General features: G+C 46.0%; 1 protein-coding gene across 1 annotated transcript in view; it reads left to right on the forward strand.

The window, feature by feature from the left end:
* Positions 1-24078, forward strand: part of svep1 (sushi, von Willebrand factor type A, EGF and pentraxin domain containing 1) — a 137385-nt gene that overhangs the window by 17671 nt on the left and 95636 nt on the right. Inside the window, exon 2 of the mRNA XM_029760326.1 lies at positions 23680-23935. Within this exon, the coding sequence (XP_029616186.1) occupies positions 23680-23935 (256 nt within the window). The remainder of the gene's footprint in view (positions 1-23679; positions 23936-24078) is intronic.

Below are 24078 nucleotides of genomic sequence, written 5' to 3' on the forward strand. Positions count from 1 at the left end.
AGAGGTACAGACAGAGAGAGAGGTACAGACAGACAGAGAGAGAGAGAGGTACAGACAGAGAGAGAGAGGTACAGACAGACAGAGAGAGAGGTACAGACAGAGAGAGAGGTACAGACAGACAGAGAGAGAGAGGTACAGACAGACAGAGAGAGAGAGAGAGGTACAGACAGAGAGAGAGGTACAGACAGTGACGTAGAGAGAGAGAGAGGTACAGACAGTGACTTAGAGAGAGAGAGGGGGGTGAGGGGGCTTTGGGACACGTCTGAAGAGCGACTGTCATCACTGATGCTGAGGAAACCAGGGCCTCAGCTCTGACACTGAGGAGATAGCAGAAACCAGGGCCTCAGGTCTGACACTGAGGAGATAGCAGAGACCAGGGCCTCAGGTCTGACACTGAGGAGATAGCAGAGACCAGGGCCTCAGGTCTGACACTGAGGAGATAGCAGAGACTAGGGCCTCAGGTCTGACACTGAGGAGATAGCAGAGACCAGGGCCTCAGGTCTGACACTGAGGAGATAGCAGAGACTAGGGCCTCAGGTCTGACACTGAGGAGATAGCAGAGACCAGGGCCTCAGGTCTGACACTGAGGAGATAGCAGAGACCAGGGCCTCAGGTCTGACACTGAGGAGATAGCAGAGACTAGGGCCTCAGGTCTGATGCTGAGGAGATAGCAGAGACCAGGGCCTCAGGTCTGTGAGCTTATACGTGGCTGCAAGATACTGATGAAAGACATGTCAGATATGGCTGAGATATGACTGACACACACTCTGCAGGGTCAACTGAGTTCAATGGACACTGGTCCACATGGAAGCTAGTGCTGTGGATCCCCATGGTGCAGAAGTCATGGAATGTTCTAAAGATCCCCATGGAATGTACAATGTTGTTTCAAAGGTCTTCCATTCTCTCTGTGTGTGTGTGTGTGTGTGTGTGTGTGTGTGTGTGTGTGTGTGTGTGTGTGTGTGTGTGTGTGTGTGTGTGTGTGTGTGTGTGTGTGTGTGTGTGTGTGTGTGTGTGTGTGTGTGTGTGCAAACACAATCAACCTGTTGTGAAAATGTACTAAGATCCCTCATGATATGTCACCATGCGGAATTAAATGGGTCAAAAATCGACATTCATCCAAATACGTCAAATCCAGAAGTGATGTCAAGTTGCATATTGGGCCTAAGTAATATAGGGAAATAACACATTCCTGTCTCTTGACTGCACTCCTCTCCGTCTCTGAATATATCTGAATCCAGGCTCCTAGCTGGCGCTCAGCCGGTTCACTAAGACTTCTGAGAGACGTACTGTACCTGTGTACCGAGCACTGGCCGACTGCATCTATTACTGTATCTATTACTGTATCTATTACTGTATCTATTACTGTATCTATTACTCTATCTATTACTCTATCTATTACTGTATCTATTACTGTATCTATTACTGTATCTATTACTGCATCTATTACTGTATCTATTACTGCATCTATTACTGTATCTATTACTGTATCTATTACTGTATTTATTTACCAATGCAGCTACAATCTCCCCAGTCAGTCTGACTCTAACCACAGCCTTCATCACTTCTCCTCAGGTCCCAAAACCTCCTTTAGGGTTGCGTCCCAAATGGCACCCTATTCCTTATATGGTGCTGTGGCTCCCCACGGTGTAGGACCCTATATATACGGAATAGGGTGCCATTTCTGACGCACGCTTACTCTCCCTTTCCTAGTTGCTGGGCAGAAAACTCAGCCCGACAAAATATTCCAGCTCAGCCATAATGTGGAAAAGCAGGGTTTTCATTTGAGCCTGTTGGACTAGAGAAGAGAGAGGCTGATTTGGGTTTCACGTGTGTGTGTGTGTGTGTGTGTGTGTGTGTGTGTGTGTGTGTGTGTGTGTGTGTGTGTGTGTGTGTGTGTGTGTGTGTGTGTGTGTGTGTGTGTGTGTGTGTGTGTGTGTGTGTGTGTGTGGTGCGTTTGTATGTGTAACAGCCCCGCTGGAACTGTCACTGTGATCTGTCCGGGTGCAGTACATTGTGCAGAGCTGAGTGTTACACTGTGTTGACATACTCTTGGCTAGGACGGAAATGTGTGTGTGTGTGTGTGTGTGTGATTGCTGAGACTGGCAAATGTTGATGGCTTTCCTTGGGTGAGGACAGTGGCGGTTGGAAAGGAGTAGCATGAAGTTGCCCCTAGTCACAGTGTGTACATACCCTGGTTGCCTGGCTGTAGTCTGGTGTGGCCGTACTGACAGCTCCTAGTGGTGTAAAGACCGTATTCTACATGAGAGGGATGCCATCTATCTGACTCATAGTACCCTCAGACAGATGGGTCAGAGTCTGAGTACCAGCCCTCATGCATGACACTGTTGCTCTGCCTGTCTGTCTCTGTTCTCTGTTCTTTGTCTCCTCTGCACGTTGTTCTCTGTTCTCTGTGTCTGTGTCTGTTCTCTGTTCTCTGTCTCCTCTGTTCTCTGTTCTCTGTCTCCTCTGTTCTCTGTTCTTTGTCTCTGTTCTCTGTTCTCTGTCTCCTCTGTTCTCTGTTCTTTGTCTCTGTTCTCTGTTCTCTGTCTCCTCTGTTCTCTGTTCTTTGTCTCTGTTCTCTGTTCTCTGTCTTCTCTGTTCTCTGTTCTTTGTCTCTTCTCTGTTCTCTGTCTCCTCTGTTCTCTGTTATCTGTCTCCTCTGCACTTTGTTCTCTGTGTCTGTTCTCTGTTCTCTGTGTCTGTTCTCCGTTCTCCGTTCTCCGTTCTCTGTTCTCCGCATGTCTATCTCTGCTCTCTGTTCTCTGTTCACTGTTCTCTGTTCTCTGTTCTCTGTTCTCTGTTCTCTGTTCTCTGTTCTCTCTCTCTCTCTCTCTCTCTCTCTCTCTCTATATATATATATATATATATATATATATATATATATCTTAGTGTCTGTCTGTCTTTCTGTCGCTCTGTCTCTGTCTCTTCTCCTCTCTCTCTGTATGTCTGTCTGTCTCCGACTGTCTTTTTGTTCCCCTTAATTTCAATATTTCCAGAACTGCTCTTTGTGTGTCTATGTGTACAGTAAATGTTATGTGTGTCCCACTTGGCACATGGGTATCTCCATACTGTTGTGGTTTAGTAGCAAACCCTCCTGTCAATACAGATTTAGTCTCTGCTTCCATCCCAAATGGTACACTATTCCCTACTTAGTGCACTAATTTTGACCAGAGCCCTATGGGGAATAGGGAGCACTATATAGGGAATAGGGTGTCATTTGGTTCTCAGCCTCTCTCAGGGTCCTGTGGAAACAGTCTCTGTCTTTGTGTATTGTTGCCTGGAGATGGAAAACCAGGCCCTGAACCAACCAGACTCTACATTACTGGACCACAGGCTCCAATCTCCCAGCCCATTGGTTGGTAGCAGCAACTAATCGTGGTTCTGTGGTCAATGAACGCTGTGGTTCAATACTTCTAATTTTCCATCTTTGGCATGATTGTGCCTGTGAATGCCAGGCTTTTAGTGTGTGTGTGTGTGTGTGTGTGTGTGTGTGTGTGTGTGTGTGTGTGTGTGTGTGTGTGTGTGTGTGTGTGTGTGTAAGCGTGTGTGTGTGTAAGCGTGTGTGTGTGTAAGTGTGTGTGCACGCATACATGCATGTGTGTTTTAGAGACTTTGTGCTTCAATTCATCATGTGTTTTTACACATTCGTGTTCGTTGCGCTTCTCCTATCTTGTGCTTTTGGCCTCTAGTTTTCAGATGTTTTTTCTGTTTCTTGTTCTCCACACTTTAGTGCGTCAGCGCTCGCTGCCTAATTGTCTCATATTAGTTAGAGAGACTTTGCCAAACACATCACCACTCCTGTCCTGCTCAACTGAACATACCCTCGGCCATGGGGAAATCACTGCATACCACAGTTTCAAAACTGGCCCAAAAGGAATCATTCAATTGGCACTTTAATCCCGATGAAGCAATTACGAACCCTCAAGCCTGTTTCTCAAAACACACACTGACACACACTGACACACACACACACACACACACACACACACACACACACACACACACACACACACACACACACACACACACACACACACACACACACACACACACACAATTAGGCTTTCGAATGAGCTAAGGATATGAAAATGGAAAGCAATCTAGCTACGGCGAACCTATGAAACGCAAACGGCAGCCAAGCCTGAGGAAAACCCCCCAGGCGGTTAAAATGCTCGCATGTAATTTCAGACGGCAGCATTACATATCCTTCATCTTCTTTTTAGCTTGTTTTGCTCGAATAGCTATTGTTCCCCTGTGACCTGGATTTCTTTTTAATGATCGCAGCAAAAAGTGTAAAACGGGTTCTTGATGTAGTCCATAAAATCAACTCTTCGAGGTGGGGAGTCTGTGGTGTATTCAATGCAATACAATCAACCGCTATGAGCAACGTTTATTGTATTGCATTGAATTGCATTTCTCTTCTCCCTGACGTTTAATTGATCCATGTCTAGGTCCAGAAGGCTCCTCAACAGCTTCTACCGCCAAGCCATACGACTGCTGAACACTTAATCAAATGGCCACCCGGACTATTTACATTGAACCCCCCCCCCTTGTTTTTACCCTGCTGCTACTCGCTGTTTATTATCTATGCATAGTCACTTTACTCCTACCTACATGTACAAATTACTTTGACTAACTTGTACCCCTGCACACTGACTCGGTACCGGTACCCCCTGTATATAGCCTCGTTATTGTTATATTATTGTGTTACTTTTCTCTTTCTCTTTAGTTATTTAGTAAGTATTTTCTTAACTCTATTTCTTGAAATGCATTGTTGGTTAAGGGCTTGTAAGTAAGCATTTCGCGGTAATGTGTACACCTGTTCTTCTCGGCGCAAGTGACAAATACAATTTGATTTGATTTGATTTGATCTTTGATTGATTGCTCAAAGAGTGACCGGATCCTTGAATCTGAGCCGTATAGAGCTCTTACCGGTGACCCCATGCACCTGAAGACTGAGGAAACCAACACTGTAAAAGACAAGCCGGTGGTTGTAACAAGCTGAACATCCGTGTGGTTTTGGGATAAAATAGCTTACAGTTATTTGTAAACCTCTGGTAATATGAGGTTGAGAGTCAGGCTTGGATTAGATTATACGAGGTTGTTTTTGTCCGCAGTGTTTTTTTTCTTGTGGTTGAGTTTTATGTTGCTCAGGTCTGAGTGAGCGAGGCTTCAGTCACTAACAGCAATTAGTTCTGCTGTTTTGATTTTAGGCTCAATAAACTTGCGCCAGGCAAAGCCCAAGTAACAAAATATGTGTGTGTCAGTGTGTGTGTGTCTGTGTGTCTCTCTCTCTCTGTGTGTGTGTGTGTGTGTGTGTGTGTGTGTGTGTGTGTGTGTGTGTGTGTGTGTGTGTGTGTGTGTGTGTGTGTGTGTGTGTGTGTGTGTGTGTGTGTGTGTGTGTGTGTGTGTGTGTGTGTGTGTGTGTGTGTGTGTGTGTGTGTGTGTGTGTACGTACGCACTCTTGCGCGTTATAATCAGAGCAGGTTCCAAATGTGGTGTTTTGGCCTGAGATGAATCCCAGGGGAAATGATACCATCACCACAAAATTCACAATCTTTGGAAGGAAAACAAAAGCACACAATTATAATACGTTTGGATTCATGATATCAAAACATGAAGAGTGGTTGTTACCGAGCAACCGTGTATTGTTTTGTATGTATTTTTCTTCAGAAAGATGCTGCTGCGGAGTAAGAGAACAAGGATCTGTATGACACTGGAATTGTCGTCCAACATTTTTTAAATCGATTGTATGCCTATTCATAGGTATCAAGTGTATATTGTAGGAGCTATAACAATCAAGTAGTTACATACTCAATATCATTGTTCATAAATCAATGTAACGCAAAAACCCCTTATCTAGCAATACCAGTCATGATGGCCAATGAAAACAGAATCATCCATAACTTGATACTCCATCGTCGATCTGTCCGTATTAAAAAACATAAAAGTTTCCAAAGACACTGATCTATCTGAAGATCTCAACAGACAAACATGTGCCAAGAGAAACCAATCAGTGAGGCTTGCTCAGCCACTCTGTCTTGAGAGAGAGAGAGCGAGAGAGAGAGAGAGAGAAAGAGAGAGAGAGAGGGAGGAAGAGAAAGAGGGAGGGAGAGAGAGGGGGGAGAGATGGGGTGTGGAGAGATAGTTAACTAACAGGGACTGGAATACTAAACCGCTATTCTAGAACCCATAGAATATTTTCCCAGAAAAGTGAATGAGCAGAAGAACATGTATCTTGTCCCTAGGAACATCATCAGCTATGTATTGTCTCTTCATCATACTTGAGCCCAAAGCTACCCTCAGGGATGCGTGCTTAGTCCCCTCCTGAACTCCCTGTTCACCCACGACTGCGTGGCCAAGCACGATTCCAACACCGTCATTAAGTTTGACGACACAACAGTGGTAGGCCTGATCACCGACAACGATGAAACAGCCTATAGGGAGGAGGTCAGAGACCTGGCAGTGTGGTACCAGGACAACAACCTCTTCCTCAATGTGAGCAAGACAAAGGAGATGATCGGGGACTACAGGAAAAGGCGGGCCGAACACACCCCCATTCACATCAACGGGGCTATAGTGGAGCGGGTCAAGAGTTTCAAGTTCCTTGGTGTCCACATCACCAACAACCTATCATGGTCCAAACACACCAAGACAGTCGTGAAGAGGGCACGACAACGCCTTTTCCCCCCAGGAGACTGAAAAGATTTGGCATGGGTCCCCAGATCCTCAAAATTTATACAGCTGCACCATCGAGAGCATCCTGACCAGTTGCATCACCGCCTGGTATGGAAACTGCTTGGCATCCGACCGTAAGGTGCTTCAGAGGGTTGTGCGTACAGCCCAGTACATCACTGGGGCCAAGCTTCCTGCCATCCAGGACCTATATACTAGGCATGGTCAGAGGAAAGCCCAAAAAATGGACTGTTCTCTCTGCTACCGCACGGCAAGCAGTACCAGAGTGTCAAATCTAGGTCCAAAAGGCTCCTTAACAGCTTCTAACCCCAAGCCATAAGACAGCTGAACAATTAATCAAATAGCCACCCAGACTATTTACTTTGACCGCCCCCCCCCTTTGTTTTTACACTGCTGCTAGTCATTGTTTATTATCTATGCATAGTCACTTTACCCCTACCCACATAACCTGTACATTGACTCAGTACCGGTACCCCCTGTATTTAGCCTCGTTATTGTTATTTTATTGTGTTACTTTTTATTTTATTTTTGACTTTATTTTACTTAGTAAATATTTTTGTAACTCTATTTCTTGAACTGCATCGTTGGTGAAGGGCTTGTAAGTAAGTATTTCACGGTAAGGTGTACACCTGCACAGAGAGAGAGAGAGAGAGAGAGAAAGAGAGAGAGAGAAAGAAGGCACTTAAGCCTAACTCAGTGGGTGCAGAAGATCCAAGTGGATCCTAAAGTCTCAGTCCTGATCTATCCAGTCCATTACAGAGGTCTTATCTGTCTGCAGGCCCTCTCTGTTGCCTTTGGGAAGTGAGGCTTTGGATCGCTGGGACTTTGGCTGGAGGCGAATGCCAGCACGGACGACCCTCACCAGGTCAATCCACCTCATCTGGAGTTGATTGAGACCACACTACGGGGGAAGACGGCATCTCAGACTAACAACCCAGATGGCATCCCTAGCCGTGCCCTCAGAGCATGTGCAGACCAGCTAGCTGATGTGTTTTCGGACATTCTCAGGCCGTTATCCCCTCCTGCTTCAAGTTGTCCATTATCATCCCCGTGCTCAAGGAAGGGAAAGTAACTGAACTGAATGATTTCCGACCCGTAGCACTGACTTCCGTCATCATGATGTGCTTTGAGAGGCTACTCAAAGACCATATCACCTCCTAACCTCCCCGACACACTCGACCCTCTCCAATTCTCCTACCGCTCTGACAGATCCACGTTTATCAACTACAGCTCAGCCTTCAACACCATAGTGCCCTCTAAGCTCACCACAATGCTCACGGCCCTGGGACTGAACTCCTCCCTGTGCAATTGGGTCCTAGACTTCCTGACGGGCTGATCCCAAGTGGTGAAGGTAGGAAACATCACCTTCACCACTAATCCTAAACACGGGGGCCCCACAAGGGTGGGTCTTCAGTCTCCTCCTGTACTCCCTGTATACCTACGACTGCGTGGCCTCACACAGTTCCAACTCCACCATCAAGTTCGCTGATGACACGACAGTAGTAGGCCTGATTACCAACAACGATGAGATAGCCTACAGGGAGTAGGTAGGCACTCTGACGGCGCGGTGCCAGGTAAACAACCTCTTCCTCAACGTCAGCAAAACAAAGGAGCTGATTGTGGACTTCAGACCATCAGACTGCTGAATAGCCGCCATTAGTCAGCTACCTGCTCCCTCGGTCCCCCTCCTACCCCCCCCCGGACTTCCACTTCCACAGGATGTCACATTTGATTGGAACACGCTGACTTCTAAATGTCTCATTTTATGCATCTGATTGGGGCTTTGACATGTTAAATGTCTCATATCTGTACAACGCTTTCCACCAATGTACTATAGCGGCGAATGAATTGAATGGGTTTCATTTTTGACCGTGGGATAACAGCTTTGTAGCTCTGCATTACAGTTTGGAATTAGATTTGCTCACACACACACACACACACACACACACACACACACACACACACACACACACACACACACACACACACACAGAAACACCACAATGTAGTGTGTTAGTCCTTTACTTCGCTCCACTGTCTCTGGTAATTGCGTGAGTGTGTGTCCGCTCTCCACTCAACTCTCCATCTCTCACTGTTGCTGGCCTGGACAGTTAAACACTTTACTGTATAGTGGTGACGGACAGATCTCTACAGGCAGCGCTCCATAGGGATTTGCTCATACAATTAGAATGGGGTTAGCTTTTCGCTATGTGCCACTGTAGAGTGTCAGACTGACAAGGGTTGCGTCCCAAATGGCAACCTATTCCTTATATAGTGCACTACACTACTTGTGACTAGAGACCTATGACACCTTATTTCCTATAGGTCTATAGTGCACCACTGGTCAAAAGTAGTGCACTATAGAGGGAATGGGGTCCCTTTATACGCAGGCAATGTCTTTGAGTTGATGGCCGCTTTCTACCTTGTGTCTGTAACTGTCATTGGAATGGAGTTACACTGAACAGGGTTCCTCTCCTCAAGGAGGGAGTTAGGCTACGCTTTAATTCCTGTGTTTGAGAAGGTAGACGTTTTTTAAAATGAGGGCACCACACATATGGAGGTAATTAGCAGGATACAGTCAGTGATGTGGCAAACGAGGGGACCCAAAAATGATGTTGTGGCAGAAGCCCAAGGAGGCTATCCGTTGTGGGTGGGTGTAGGTAGGGCATCAGAGAAACAATGCATGAAGGGAAATGAATAAGTCAATAAAGAAAACACTTGTGCTTCCCTATCTACATATATATACAGAAAAAACTGTAGTTTGATGGTGAAATAGTTTTAATCGACCACCCGAACATGACCATTCCCCTGTCTAGTAAGTGTTGAGACAGAGAGGAAGCTATCATGTCTACCATAGAAAAACATGTTAGGGGGATTAATAAAGATTGAATGTTATCTTACAGAATATACTTTGTAAATACTAAAGCTCAACTGAAAGACAAACACTTATGAGATATTTCTCAATGGTGGCAAAGTTGAGTCTACTAGCATCCGTTAAGGGGGTGTAGTGTTTTGATTGGCTCTGGGTTGTTGTTGTTGTTATTCTGGCCACCCTAGCCAAGAACAGATACCATGTCAAAACAAACACTCTCGACTTCCAACCGAGGGGTGGGGAGAGCAGAGAGCAGCTTTCCAAACGGATGCAGTTGGTTTGCATTTTTTATCCACTCTGGAATGCATCAAAATAAAGATTTTCCTTTGGAGAAAGAGGCATAAACAAATGATAGGAAGACTTCTTTTCTGTTTCTCTCTCAGTAATCCGTCCTCCCATTTTACCTCAGTGACCCCGAGAGAATGTTCCTTCGGGTGTGCTGAACAAAACTCCCAGCCTGCATCAGGCAGACATCCTTACTTCCTTGGGTGCATCTCAACACTAGTCTAAAGAAGCTTGTAAGCATGTGGCCACAGCCACAGGAGCAGCAAAATAACAAGAGATGGGACTAACCACAGATCTGTCACGTCCTGACCTGTAAAAGGGGTCATTTTTCATGGTAGTATGGTCAGGGCGTGGCAGGGGGTGTTGTTTCTGTGTGTTTTGGGGTTTGTTTGTTTCCAGGGGATATGTTCTAGTTTTCTTTTTTCTATGTGTGGCCAGGTATGGCTTCCAATCAGAGGCAGGTGTCTTTCGTTGTCTCTGATTGGAAGCCATACTTAGGCAGCCTGTTTTTCCTGTGTTTTTGTGGGTGGTTGCTCTCTGTATAGTCCGTGTACCTTGCAGAACTGTCGATTGTCGGTTTGTTGTTTTCGTTTAAGTGTTCACTCTCTTTAATAAACTACGACGATGAGCACTATACCCGCTGCGTTTTGGTCACTTTTCATCGACGCCTGTGACAAGATCGTATAGAGCCAGGTGTGCCGGAGCCTTTGATCAAAGACACTGGGCGGGCAGGGGATGGAGAGCGATGGGGGGGGGGTTAATATTCTGGACTACCGCCAGGCATATAGATCCTTTTGATTTGATGAGTGGCTTGAGGACATTGGCACCATGATGGCATAAGGTGTTAGAACCTCCCGGCAATATCGTTTGTTCGTCTGGCATCAGTCTTGCATCAGTCCCTTGTAATATCTCAAACCATGTGCCTCACTCAAGTCAATGCAGCAATCTGTTCACCTTAGATGCACCACTGCGGTTGCTATTCCCACCTCTACCATTGCTGTTTTAATGACAGTGTGTGTGTGTGTGTGTGTGTGTGTGTGTGTGTGTGTGTGTGTGTGTGTGTGTGTGTGTGTGTGTGTGTGTGTGTGTGTGTGTGTGAGAATATCTCCACCAGCAGCTCTGCACATATGGATCACTCTTCTCATCTCTCCACTTTGCTCGCTTGCCAAAGTGTGTGAGGCGTTTTGGAATGCAGTTTCCTTACACACATTATTCTCCAGAGTCTTTGGAATGTCTACTATCTCTCTCTCTCAATTCAATTTAAGGGCTTTATTGGCATGCTTCTACATCTACGTTGCTTGCTGTTTGGGGTTTTAGGCTGGGGTTTCTGTACACCACTTTGTGACATTGGCTCAGGTAAAAAACGGCTTTATAAATACATTTGATTTATTGATGGGAAACATATGTTTACATTGCCAAAGCAAGTGAAATAGATAATAAACAAAGGTGAAATAAACAATAAAAAATGTACAGTAAACACCACACAAAAGTTCCAAAAGAATAAAGACATTCCAAGATGTCATATTATGTCAAATACAGTGTTCTAATGATGTGCAAATAGTTCAAGTACAAAGGGAAAATAAATAAACATAAATATAGGCTGCATTTACAATGCTGTTTGTTCCTCACTGGTTGCCCTTTTCTTGTGGCAACAGGTCACAAATCTTGCTGCTGGGATTGCACACTGTGGTATTTCACCCAGTAGATATGGGAGTTTATCAAAATTTGGTTTGTTTTCAAATTCTTTGTAGGTCTGTGTAATCTGAGGGAAATAGGTGTCTCTAATATGGTCATACATTTGGCAGGAGGTGCAGCTCAGTTTCTCCTCATTTTGTGGGCAGTGGAGACATAGCCTGTCTTCCCTTGAGAGCCAGGTCTGCCTATAGCGGCCTCTCTCAATAGCAAGGCTATGCTCACTGAGTCTTTACATAGTCAAAGATTTCCTTAATTTTGGGTCAGTCACAGTGGTCAGGTATTCTGCCTCTGTGTACTTTCTGTTTAGGGCCAAATAGCATTCTAGTTTGCCAAATTTTTTGTAAATTCTTTCCAATGTGTCAATCCATTTTTGTTTTCTCATGATTTGGTTGGTTCTAATTATGTTGTTGTCCAGGGGCTCTGTTGGGTCTGTTTGTGTTTGTGAACAGAGCCCCAGGACCTGCTTGCTTAGGTGGCTCTTCTCCAGGTTAATCTGTCTGTAGGTGATGGCTTTGTTATGGAAGGTTTGGTTATCACTTCCTTTTAGGTGGTTGTAGAATTTAATGGCTCTTTTCTGGATTTTGATAATTGGCGGATGTCAGCGTAATTCTGCTCTGCATGTATTATTTGGTGTTTTACATTGTACACTGAGGATATTGTTGCAGAATTCTGCATGCAGAGTCTCAATTTGGTGTTTGTCCCATTTTGTGAATTCTTGGTTGATGAGCGGATCCCAGACCTCACAACCATAAAGGACAATGGATTCTATAACTGATTCAAGCATTTTTAGCCAGATCCTAATTGGTATGTTATGTTATGTTCCTTTTGAAGGCCCTTCTTGCCTTGTCGCTCAGCTCGTTCACAGCTTTGCGGAAGTTACTTGTGGTGCTGATGTTTAGGCTGAAGTATGTATCGTTTTTCGTGTGCTCTAGGGCAACGGTGTCTAGATGGAATTTGTATTTGTGATCCTGCCAAATGGACCTTTTTTGGAACACCATTATTTTTGTCTTATTGAGATTTACTGTCAGGGCCCAGGTCTGACAGAATCTGTGTAGAAGATCTTGGTGCTGCTGTAGGCCCTCCTTGGTTGGGGACAGAAGCACCAGATCATCAGCAAACAGTAGACATTTGACTTCAGATTCTCGTAGGGTGAGGCTGGGTGCTGCAGACTGTTCTAGCGTCCTCGCCAATTCGTTGACATATATGTTGAAAAGGGTGGAGCTTAAGCTGCATCCCTGTCTCACCCCACAGCCCTGTGGAAAGAAATGTGTGTTTTTTGCCAATTTTGAACGCACACTTGTTGTTTGTGTACATGGATTTTATAATGTTGTATGTTTTTCCCCCAACACCACTTTCCATCAATTTGTATAGCAGATCCTCATGCCAAATTGAGTCAAAAGCTTTTTTGAAATCAACAAAGCATGAGAAGAGTTTGCCTTTGTTTGGGTTTGTTTGTTTGTCAATTAGGGTTTGCAGGGTGAATACGTGGTCTGTCGTACGGTAATTTGGTAAAAAGCCAATTTGACATTTGCTCAGTACATTGTTTTCCCAGGGTTGCTGTTGACACATATCCCATGGTAGTTATTGGGGTCAAATTTGTCTACACTTTTGTGGATTGGGGTGATCAGTCCTTGGTTCCAAATATTGGGGAAGATGCGAGAGCTAAGGATGATGTTAAAGAGTTTAAGTATAGCCAATTGGAATTTGTGGTCTGTATATTTTATAATTTCATTGAGGATACCATCAACACCACAGTCCTTTTTAGGATGGAGGGTTTGTATTTTGTCCTGTAGTTCATTCAATGTAATTGGAGAATCCAGTGGGTTCTGGTAGTCTGTAATAGTTGATTCTAAGATTTGTATTGACCATGTATATGTTTTTGCTATTTGTTCTTTGCTATAGGGCCAAAAAGATTGGAGAAGTGGTTTACCCATACATCTCCGTTTTGGATAGATAATTCTTCGTGTTGTTGTTTTGTTTAATGTTTTCCAATTTTCCCGGAAGTGGTTAGAGTCTATAGATTCTTCAATTACATTGAGCTGATTTCTGACGTGCTGTTCCTTCTTTTCCGTAGTGTATTTCGGTATTGTTTTAGTGATTCACCATAGTGAAGGCGTAGGCTCAGGTTTTCTGGGTCTCTATGTTTTTGGTTGGATAGGTTTCTCAATTTCTTTCTTAGGTTTTTTCATTCTTCAACAAACCATTATGTCATTGTTATTAATTTTGTCCGGTTTTCTGTTAGAAATGTTTTGATTTGATAGGGAAGCTGAGAGGTCAAATATTCTGTTTAGATTTTCTACTGCCAAGTTACACCTTCACTATTACAGTGGAACATTTATCCAATGTTGTCTGAAAGGGATTGAATTTGTTTTTGCCTAATTGTTTTTTGGTAGGTTTCCACACTACTGTCCTTCCATCTATAGCATTTCTTAATATTATTCAGTTCCTTTGGCTTTGATGCCTCATGATTGAATATTGCTCTGTTCAAGATATCACGTTTACATCTAGACACGTGAAAAATAGGAAGTATACGGAGGGTACGGGGCAACAGAAGACAAACGGCGGAGGGGCTAATGATTTTGGAGCATAGGGGAAAGGTCTCGGCTTACAGGGGGGATAGCCGCGGGGCTATAGCGGCGTGCCAGCGCATCCGGCTTAACCGGATACCGGTCGGTGCTGCGGAAGCAAAGTGGCCCCGGCCAATTTGTACTATCACGTTTCAGGTAAGACCGAAATGCAGACTGTGTTGAAGTAACAATGTTTATTACAGCAACAGTCGCAGGCAAATGACAGGTCAAGGCAGGCAGGGGTCGATAATCCAGAGTAGTGGGACAAAGGTTCAGGACGGCAGGCAGGCTCAGGTCAAGTCAGGCAGAGTGGTCAGGCAGGCGGGCTCAAAGTCAGGACAGGCAAGGGTCAAAACCAGGAGGGCGAGAAAAAGAGAGACTGGGGAAAAGCAGGAGCTGAGAAAAAATGCTGGTTGACGTAACAAACAAGACTAACTGGCCCAGACAAACAGAGAACACAGGTATAAGTACCCAAGGGATATTGAGGATGATGGGCGACACCTGGAGGGGGGTGGAGACAAGCACAAGGACCGGTGATACAGATCAGGGCGTGACACAATTAGACTGTGATTTTGCTGTGATCTGATAGGGGTGTCAGTGGGCTGACTGTGAACGCTCTGAGAGACTCTGGGTTGAGGTCAGTGATAAAGTATTCTACAGTATTACTGCCAAGAGATGAGCTATAGGTATACCTACCATAGGAGCATAGGAGTCCCCTCTAAGCCTACCGTTGACTATGTACATACCCAGCGTGCAACAGAGCTGTAGGAGTTGTGACCAGTTTTTGTTGATTATGTTGTCATAGTTGTGTCTAGGGGGGCATATGGGGGAGGGAATGCTGTCACCTCCAGGTAGGTGTTTGTCCCCCTCTGTGCTGAAGGTGTCAGGTGTTTGTCCAGTTCTGGTATTTAGGTCGCCACAGACATTTCCCTGGGCCCGGAAATGATTGATTTCCCCCTCCAGGATGAAGAAGCTGTCTTCATTAAAGTATGGGGATTCTAGTGGGGGGATATTTTTCTCTGTTAAGATAATTTCCTTTTGAATTTCTAGCCAAATGTAAAATGTTCCTGTTTTGATTAATTTAACAGAGTGAGTTAGGTCTGTTCTATACCAAATTAGCATACCCCCTGAGTCCCTTCCCTGCTTCACACCTGGTAGTTTGATGGATGGGACTACCAGCTCTCTGTTACCTCGAGGGCAACCAGTGGGTCCGTTTCCTCTATACCATGTTTCTTGTCGGATGACAATGTCTCTATTTCTGATTTCTTTGGTGAAGTCCAGGTTCCTGCTCTTTAGGCCAAAGTCAGATGACCTCAGGCCTTGGATATTCCAGGGTGAGATAGTGAAGGCCTTGTGTTCCATAAAGTGTCCAATGTTGTTAGTCGTGTGGTTTGGCCTCAGACCAGTAAGTGTGAGCAGAGCCTGCTGAATATCTGGTACATGCCATTGGCTTGGGCTAGTGTAAGAGTCCCCAAGTCTAGAACAGACTATGGGAGGCAGACAGTCATGACTACTTGGAACTCTATTCCACATCAGGTAACTAATGCAAGCAGTAGAATCAGATTTAAAAAAACAGGTAAAAATACACCTTATGGAACAATAGGGACTGTAAGTGTGAGCAGAGCCTGCTGAGCAGCTGGTACTCCCCTTCTCTCTTTCTCTCTCTAAAGCTTTGACAGAAATCTAAGCAACAAATACAGACACACTTACAGTTGAAGTTTACATACACCTTAGCCAAATACATTTAAACTCAGTTTTTCACAATTCCTGACATTTAATCCTAGTAAAAATTCCCTGTTTTAGGTCAGTTAGGATCACCACTTTATTTTAAGAATGTGAAATGTCAGAATAATAGTAGAGAGAATGATTTATTTCAGCTTTTATTTCTTTCATCACATTCCCAATGGGTCAGAAGTTTACATACACTCAATTAGTATTTGGTAGCATTGCCTTTAAATTGTTTAATTTGGGTCTGTCACGGTTGTCGTAGGAAGGAGCGGACCAAAGTTCAGCGTGTGTGTCGTTCCACATTTTATTTTCAGCGTGAAACTATGCGATACATTAACAATAAACTGAACTAACAAAAACAACAAACCGTGACGCAGAGGTGAAACATACACTACTCAAAATTAATCTCCCACAAACCCAGGTGGGAAAAACCCTACTTAAGAATGATCTCCAATTAGAGACAATGAGGACCAGCTGCCTCCAATTGGAGATCATCCCAAACAAACCAACATAGAAATACAAAACTAGAACCTACCCACATAGAAATAGAAAACATAGAATACCACAAAGAACTACAAATCTCGAACGCCCACCCAAATCACACCCTGACCTAACCAAAATAGAGAAACAAAACGTCTCTCTCAGGTCAGGGCGTGACAGTACCCCCCCAAGGTGCGGACTCCCGGCCGCAAACCTGAACCTATAGGGGAAGGTCCGGGTGGGCATCTACCTATGGTGGCGGCTCTGGCTCGGGGCGTAGGCCTCGCTCCGCCCGCTGATCCCTCTGCTTTTGTGTCGCCGGAGGAACCAGACCGTGGATCATCGCCGGAAGCTCTGAACCGTGGATCGTCGTTGGATGAACCGGGCCGCAGATCATTGCTGGAGGCTCTGGGCTGCAGACTGCCGCCGGAGGCTCTGGGCTGCAGGTCGCCGCCGGAGGCTCTGGGCTGCAGGCCGCCTGAACCTATAGGGGAGGGCCCGGGTGGGCATCTACCTATGGTGGCGGCTCTGGTTCGGGGCGTAGCCCCCGCTCCGCCAGCTGATCCCTCTGCTTTTGTGTCGCCGGAGGAACCAGACCGTGGATCATCGCCGGAAGCTCTGAACCGTGGATCGTCGCTGGATGAACCGGGCCGCAGATCATTGCTGGAGGCTCTGGGCTGCAGGCCGCCGCCGGAGGCTCTGGGCTGCAGGCCGCCGCCGGAGGCTCTGGGCTGCAGGCCGCCGCCGGAGGCTCTGGGCTGTAGGCCGCCACCGGAGGCTCTGGGCTGCAGGCCGTCGTTGAAGACTCTGGACTGGGGAACGTCACTGGAGGTTCTGGATTGGGGACCGTCTCAGGAGGTTCTGGACTGGGGACCGTCTCAGGAGGTTCCGGACTGGGGACCGTCTCAGGAGGTTCCGGACTGGGGACCGTTGCTGCAGGCTCCATGCCATGGATCATCACTGCAGGCTCCGCGCCATGGATCACCACTGGAGGCTTTGTGCCATGGATCATCCCTACAGGCTCCGGGCCATGGATCATCCCTACAGGCTTCTTGCCATGGATTATCCTTACAGGCTCCGGGCCATGGATCATCCCTACAGGCTTTGTGCCATGGATCATCACTGGAGGCGTCAGACCATGGATCATCACTGGAGGCTTCTTACGTGGAGCCGGAACAGGTCTCACCGGACTGGGGAATGTCGCTGGAGGCTCCGGACTGGGGGACGTCGCCGGAAGCTCTGGACTGGGAACTGCCGCTGGAAGCTCTGGACTGGGAAGACACACTGGAGGCCTGATGCGTGGGGCTGGCACAGGTGGCGCCAGACTGGTAACACGCACCTCAGAGCGAGTGCGAGGTGCAGGAACAGGACACACCGGACTGGGCAGGCGGACTAGAGACCTGATGCGTGGGGCTGGCACAGGTGGCGCCAGACTGGTGACACGCACCTCACGGTAAGCACGAGGAGTTGGCTAAGGTCTCCAACCTGACTCTGCCAATCTCCCCGTGTGCCCCCCCCCCAATTTTCTTTGGGGGGGGCTGCCTCTCGTGCTTCCCTTGTTGCCGTGCTCTCGCTGCCTCCACCTGTTCCCATGGGAGGAGCTTTTCTCCTGCCCCTAAATCCTCCAAAGCCTTGGATATACTCCTCCTTATCTCCTCAATAGTCCACTGGTCCATGCTCATATTTATATTTATTGTAACTCAGAACACTCAAACAAAATAACAAACAAAGAAAAAACGATCATCACGTTCTGCAGGCTTACTGAGCTGACAAAAACAAGATCCCACACTGAAGGAGGGAAAAAGGGGCTGCCTAAGTATGATTCCCAATCAGAGACAACGATAGACAGCTGCCTCTGATTGGAAACCATACTAGGCCAATCAAAGAAAAAAAACATAGAAATATGGCACATAGAATGCCCACCCCATGTCACACCCTGACCTAACCAAACAGAGAAAAACGGCTCTCTCAGGTCAGGGCGTGACAGGGTCAAACGTTTCGGGTAGCCTTCCACAAGCTTCCCACAATAAGTTGGGTGAATTTTGGCTCATTCCTCCTGACAGAGCTGGTGTAACTGAGTCAGGTTTGTAGGCCTCCTTGCTCACACACGCTTTTTCAGTTGTGCCCACAAATTTTCTATGGGATTTAGGTCAGGGCTTTGTGATGGCCACTCCAATACCTTGACTTTGTTGTCTTTAAGCCATTTTGCCACAACTTTGGATGTGTGCTTGGGGTCATTGTCCATTTGTAAGACCCATTTTGCGATCAAGCTTTAACTTCCTGACTGATGTCTTGATGTTGCTTCAATATATCCACATCATTTTCCTACCTCATGATGCCATCTATTTTGTGAAGCGCACCAGTCCCTAAAGGACAGCAAAGCACCCCCACAATATGATGCTGCCACCCCCGTGCTTCACGGTTGGGATGGTGTTCTTTGGCATGGAAGCCTCCCCCTTTTTCCTCCGAATACAACGAGGGTCATTATGGCCAAACAGTTCTATTTTTGTTTCATCAGACCAGAGAACATTTCTCCATAAAGTATGATCTTTGTCTCCATGTGCGGTGGGCAAACCGTAGTCAGTTTTTTTTATGGCGGTTCTGGAGCAATGGCTTCTTCCTTGCTGAGCGGCCTTTCAGGTTATATCGATATAGGACCCGTTTTACTGTGGATATAGATACTTTTGTACCTGTTTCGTCCAGCATCTTCACAAGGTCCTTTGCTATTGTTCTGGGATTGATTTGCACTTTTCGCACCAAAGTACGTTCATCTGTAGGCGACAGAATGCGTCTCCTTCCTGAGCGGTATGATGAACGTGGTACCTTCAGGCGTTTGGAAATTGCTCCCAAGGATGAACCAGACTTGTGGAGGTCTCCAATTCAAGGTCTTGGCTGATTTATTTAGAGTTCCCCATGATGTCAAGCAAAGAGGCACTGAGTTTTAAGGTAGGCCTTGAAATACATCCACAGGTACACCTCCAGTTGACTCAAATGATGTCAATTAGCTTATCAGAAGCTTCTAAAGCCATGACATAATTTTCTGGAATTTTCCAAGCTGTTTAAAGGCACAGTCAACTTAGCGTAACTGGAATTGTAATACATTGAATTATAAGTGAAATAATCTGTCTGTAAACAATTGTTGGAAAAATGACTTGTGTCATGCAAAAAGTATATGTCCTAACCGACTTGCCAAAACTATAGTTTGTTAACAAGACATTTGTGGAGTGGTTGAAAAACAAGTTTTAATGACTCCAACCTAAGTGTATGTAAACTTCCGACTTCAACTGTACATTATCCTATTGCTGCTGCTTTCTATCTTTCTTGGATGGATGTATCTCACAGTAGGACTTTCTTGGATGGATGTATCTCACAGTAGGACTTTCTTGGATGGATGTAAGTCACAGTAGGACTGAGGAAATGCATGAGATGTACTCTGTACAGTATCAAAAGGTTCCGACCGCACATAGGTTAACTCAAAGCTCATAGTGTTGGTTGAGTATTATTATCTACACACACACACACACACACACACACCCACACCCACCCACCCACCCACCCACCCACCCACCCGCACACACACACACACACACACACACACACACACACACACACACCCACCCACACACACACACACCCCCACCCACACACACCCACACACACACACACACACACACACACACACACACACACACACACACACACACACACCAAGGCGTCATGCTAAAAGGAGTTTTCGCTTGCGAGCTGCCAAATTCTACAATTAGTGAGGCCCACAACTGTTTTATATGCAGGTTGATGTTTATTGTCACAAGTTGTGTCCTGGAGGCAGAACTGAGCGATTTCCCCTGAGATAGGCCAGCTGCAAAGTCAAAATTGGCTATATTGTAAATATCTATGAAAAACAATGAATTTAAGGTTAGAGTTAGGCATTAGGGTTAGCAGTGTGGTTAAGGTTAAGGTCAGATTTTATGACTTTGTGGCTGTGCCAGCTAGTGACCACTGCAGAGTTGCCTTTAGAACAAGATTCATGACGAAAAATTCTAACCTATGTTTTATAAGTGATAGAAGAACAGGTGTGTGTGGGTACGTGTGTCCGTGCGTGTGTGTGTAGCAGCACGTGTGTGTGTAGCTATATATACGATTTATACATACGCACACAAAACTAAGTGCATGCTCTTCAACCGATTGCTGCCCGTACCCTCCCGCCCGACTAGCATCACTACTCTGGACGGTTCTGACTTAGAATATGTGGACAACTACAAATACCTAGGTGTCTGGTTAGACTGTAAACTCTCCTTCCAGACTCACATTAAGCATCTCCAATCCAAAATTAAATCTAGAATCGGCTTCCTATTTTGCAACAAAACCTCCTTCACTCATGCCGCCAAACATACCCTTGTAAAACTGACTATCCTACCGATCCTTGACTTTGGCGATGTCATTTACAAAATAGCCCCCAACACTCTACTCAGCAGACTGGATGTAGTCTATCACAGTGCCATCTGTTTTATCACCAAAGCCCCATATACTACCCACCACTGCGACCTGTCTGCGCTCGTTGGCTGGCCCTTACTACATATTCGTCGCCAAACCCACTGGCTCCAGGTCATCTATAAGTCTTTGCTAGGTAAAGCCCCACCTTATCTCAGCTCACTGGTCTCCATAGCAATACCCACCCGTAGCACGCGCTCCAGCAGGTTTATTGCACTGGTCATCCCCAAAGCCAACACTTCCTTTGGCCGTCTTTCCTTCCAGTTCTCTGCTGCCAATGACTGGAACGAATTACAAAAATCTCTGAAGCTGGAGTCTTATATCTCCCTCTCTAACTTCACCCTCTTGCTCTTTTGCACCCCAGTATCTCTACTTGCACATCATCATCTGCACATATATCACTCCAGTATTAATGCTATGTTGTAATTATTTTTGCCTCTAGGGCCTATTTATTGCCTACCTCCCTACTCTTCTACATCTGCATACACTGCACATAGATCTTTCTTTTTTTATTTTATTTTGTGTTATTGGCTGTACGTTTGTTTATGTGTAACTCTATGTTTTTGTTTTGTCGCACTGCTTTGCTTTATCTTGGCCAGGTCGCAGTTGTAAATGAGAACTTGTTCTCAACTGGCCTACCTGGTTAAATAAAGGTGAAATAAAATAAATAAATAAACACCCAGCTGTGTCACCCCCCTGCTCACCACCAGCCACCAGCCGTCGTCTCACACCCCACCACAAACGCTTGCAACCCCACAGACCTTTGAGCACCCCATAAAATACCCTAAAACACCCCAAAACACACACTTCTCTCTCAGTCACCTCTCTCTCTCCTCTACTCCACCCCATCCGGGGCGCAGGCCACAATGACGTCACTGTGGTTTGGTGACAGCAGACGGTTTAGGTCCAGGGGAGAACCAGGGAGGGAGAATCAGCGAGGCCACTCACCGTAGCGAATCAGCCTGCCTGGGTGCACTGACAGCTGGGAGCGGGCGGCAGAGAGGCCTGGAAGGCTGAGATGAGAACCAGGGTGCCTCTCTGGTGACTTTGAAGAGAGGATCAGAGAAGCCAGGCTTTTCCTCCCTCCCCTTCTCTGTCCTCCATCTCTCCATCCTTCCTTCCCTCGCTTCACGGCCTCTGTAATTACTTTACCCCGCCGGAGATGCTTGAAGTGCAGCCAATTAGACAATAAAGAACAGAGCACCAGCTTCCTCTTCCTTTCTTTATTTTCTTTCTCTCCCTCTCTCTCTCTCTCTCTCTCTCTTTTTCTCTCTCTCCTCTCTCTCTCTCTTTTCTCTCTCTCTCTCTCTCCCTCCCCACTCTCTCTCTCTCTCTCTCTCTCTCTCTTTTTCTCTCTCTCCTCTCTCTCTCTCTTTTCTCTCTCTCTCTCCCTCCCACTCTCTCTCTCTCTCTCTCTTTTTTTCTCTCTCTCCTCTCTCTCTCTCTTTTCTCTCTCTCTCTCCCTCCCACTCTCTCTCTCTCTCTCTCTCTCTCTCTCTTTTTTCTCTCTCTCTCCTCTCTCTCTCTTTTTTCTCTCTCTCCTATCTCTCTCTCTTTTCTCTCTCTCTCTCTCTCTCTCTCTCTCTCTCTCCCTCCCACTCTCTCTCTCTCTACCTCTCTCTACTTCTCTCCTTGGTCACGCCCTTACAACCATGTCTCCAATCCTCTCACTTTCACTCTCTCCATTATCTCTCCCTCACTCTCTGGCACACTCTCTCCATTATCTCTCCCTCACTCTCTGTCACAGTCTCTCCATTATCTCTCCCTCACTCTCTGTCTCACTCTCTCCATTATATGAACTTTGAACTACCCTTTATGCCAACATCTCTCCATGAATGTCTCACACTCGCGGCATCTTGTTTTCACTCCCCCATCTTCTTTATAGTCCTTGTTTTCCCCTTTTCCTCACATCCATAGCATTTAAATGAATTTCATTCCAAATAAACATACCAACTGTAGCAGGCCTGGCTTGCCGTGTTGTGTACAGTACAGTAGAGCAACACAGACCAGCAGAGCAGATGTCTCTCACACTCTTTCTCTCTCCAGGATTTCACTTCTGGGCAGTGGAAATAATGTTTCTCTGTGTCTTTAATGGCCTGCCTAATTGTACAGGGATTGGTTGCAAACTCCAGCTAAACTTAGTGCATGCGAACCAGGCCATGTGTCTGAGGGAAAGGAAATGGGAAAGGGGGATACCTAGTCAGTTGTACAACTGAATGCATTCAACTGAAATGTGTCTTCCGCATTTAACCCAACATCTCTGAATCAGAGAGGCAGTCCTGTCTTGGGTTCAAATGCTATTCGAAATCATTAAAATACTTGGTTTGCGTTAACCTGCCTAGAAAAGCCAGATGGGCAGCGTTTGCACTTTTGGGATTATTCTATTGGTCCTATTTCGCCAGGCAAGCTCCATCAGACACAGATAAAGTACTTGAAATGATTTCGAATGGTGTTTGAACCCATGTGTGTGTCTGCAGCAGCTCCACTCTGCTATAACAGGGTTGTTCTAATGTTCTAGTGGCTAGCTGGCTGCTGCTGTAAAGGCTGAACGCATTTTCTATAGACATGGAGTTGCTGTATTCACTTCACTCTATGCAGTACCTGATGACGATCCAACAACATCCACCATCCATTCACACCTGTATTCATTCTTCAAAACCTCTCACTCAACAACAGCAAATCCACTATTCATTCACACCAGAATTCATTCTTCAAATCCTCTCATTCAACAACAGCAAATCCACCATTCATTCACACCTGAATTCATTCTTCCAATCCTCTCATTCTTCCACAGCAAATCCACCATTCATTCCTGTATTAATTCGACCAATCTCTTCATTTTCTAATCTTCTCATTCTCCCACAGCAAATCCTGCGTCACTCGCGGGCCAACGCCACCAAGGTGATCTTCCTGATAACGGACGGCTACTCCAACGGGGGCGACCCTCGCCCGGTGGCGGCTGCTCTGAGGAATCAGGGGGTGGAGATCTACACCCTGGGGATCTGGCAGGGGAACATCAGAGAGTTACACGACATGGCCTCACACCCTAAGGACCAGCATTGCTATCTAGTACACAACTTTGCAGAGTTCGAGGCCCTGGCTCGCCGTGCACTGCACGAAGGTGAGGCGGAAGGGGCACTTGAATAGCCTGGGTACCGGTCTGTTCGTGCTATCTTTTCACTCCTTGTCATTCCTTGTCATGACAAACATGGAATGATAGCACAAACAGACTGGTACCCAGGCTAGCACAAGGAAATATCGAGT

Source organism: Salmo trutta, chromosome 8, assembly GCF_901001165.1.
Source record: "Salmo trutta chromosome 8, fSalTru1.1, whole genome shotgun sequence".
Taxonomy (NCBI): Eukaryota; Metazoa; Chordata; class Actinopteri; order Salmoniformes; family Salmonidae; genus Salmo; species Salmo trutta.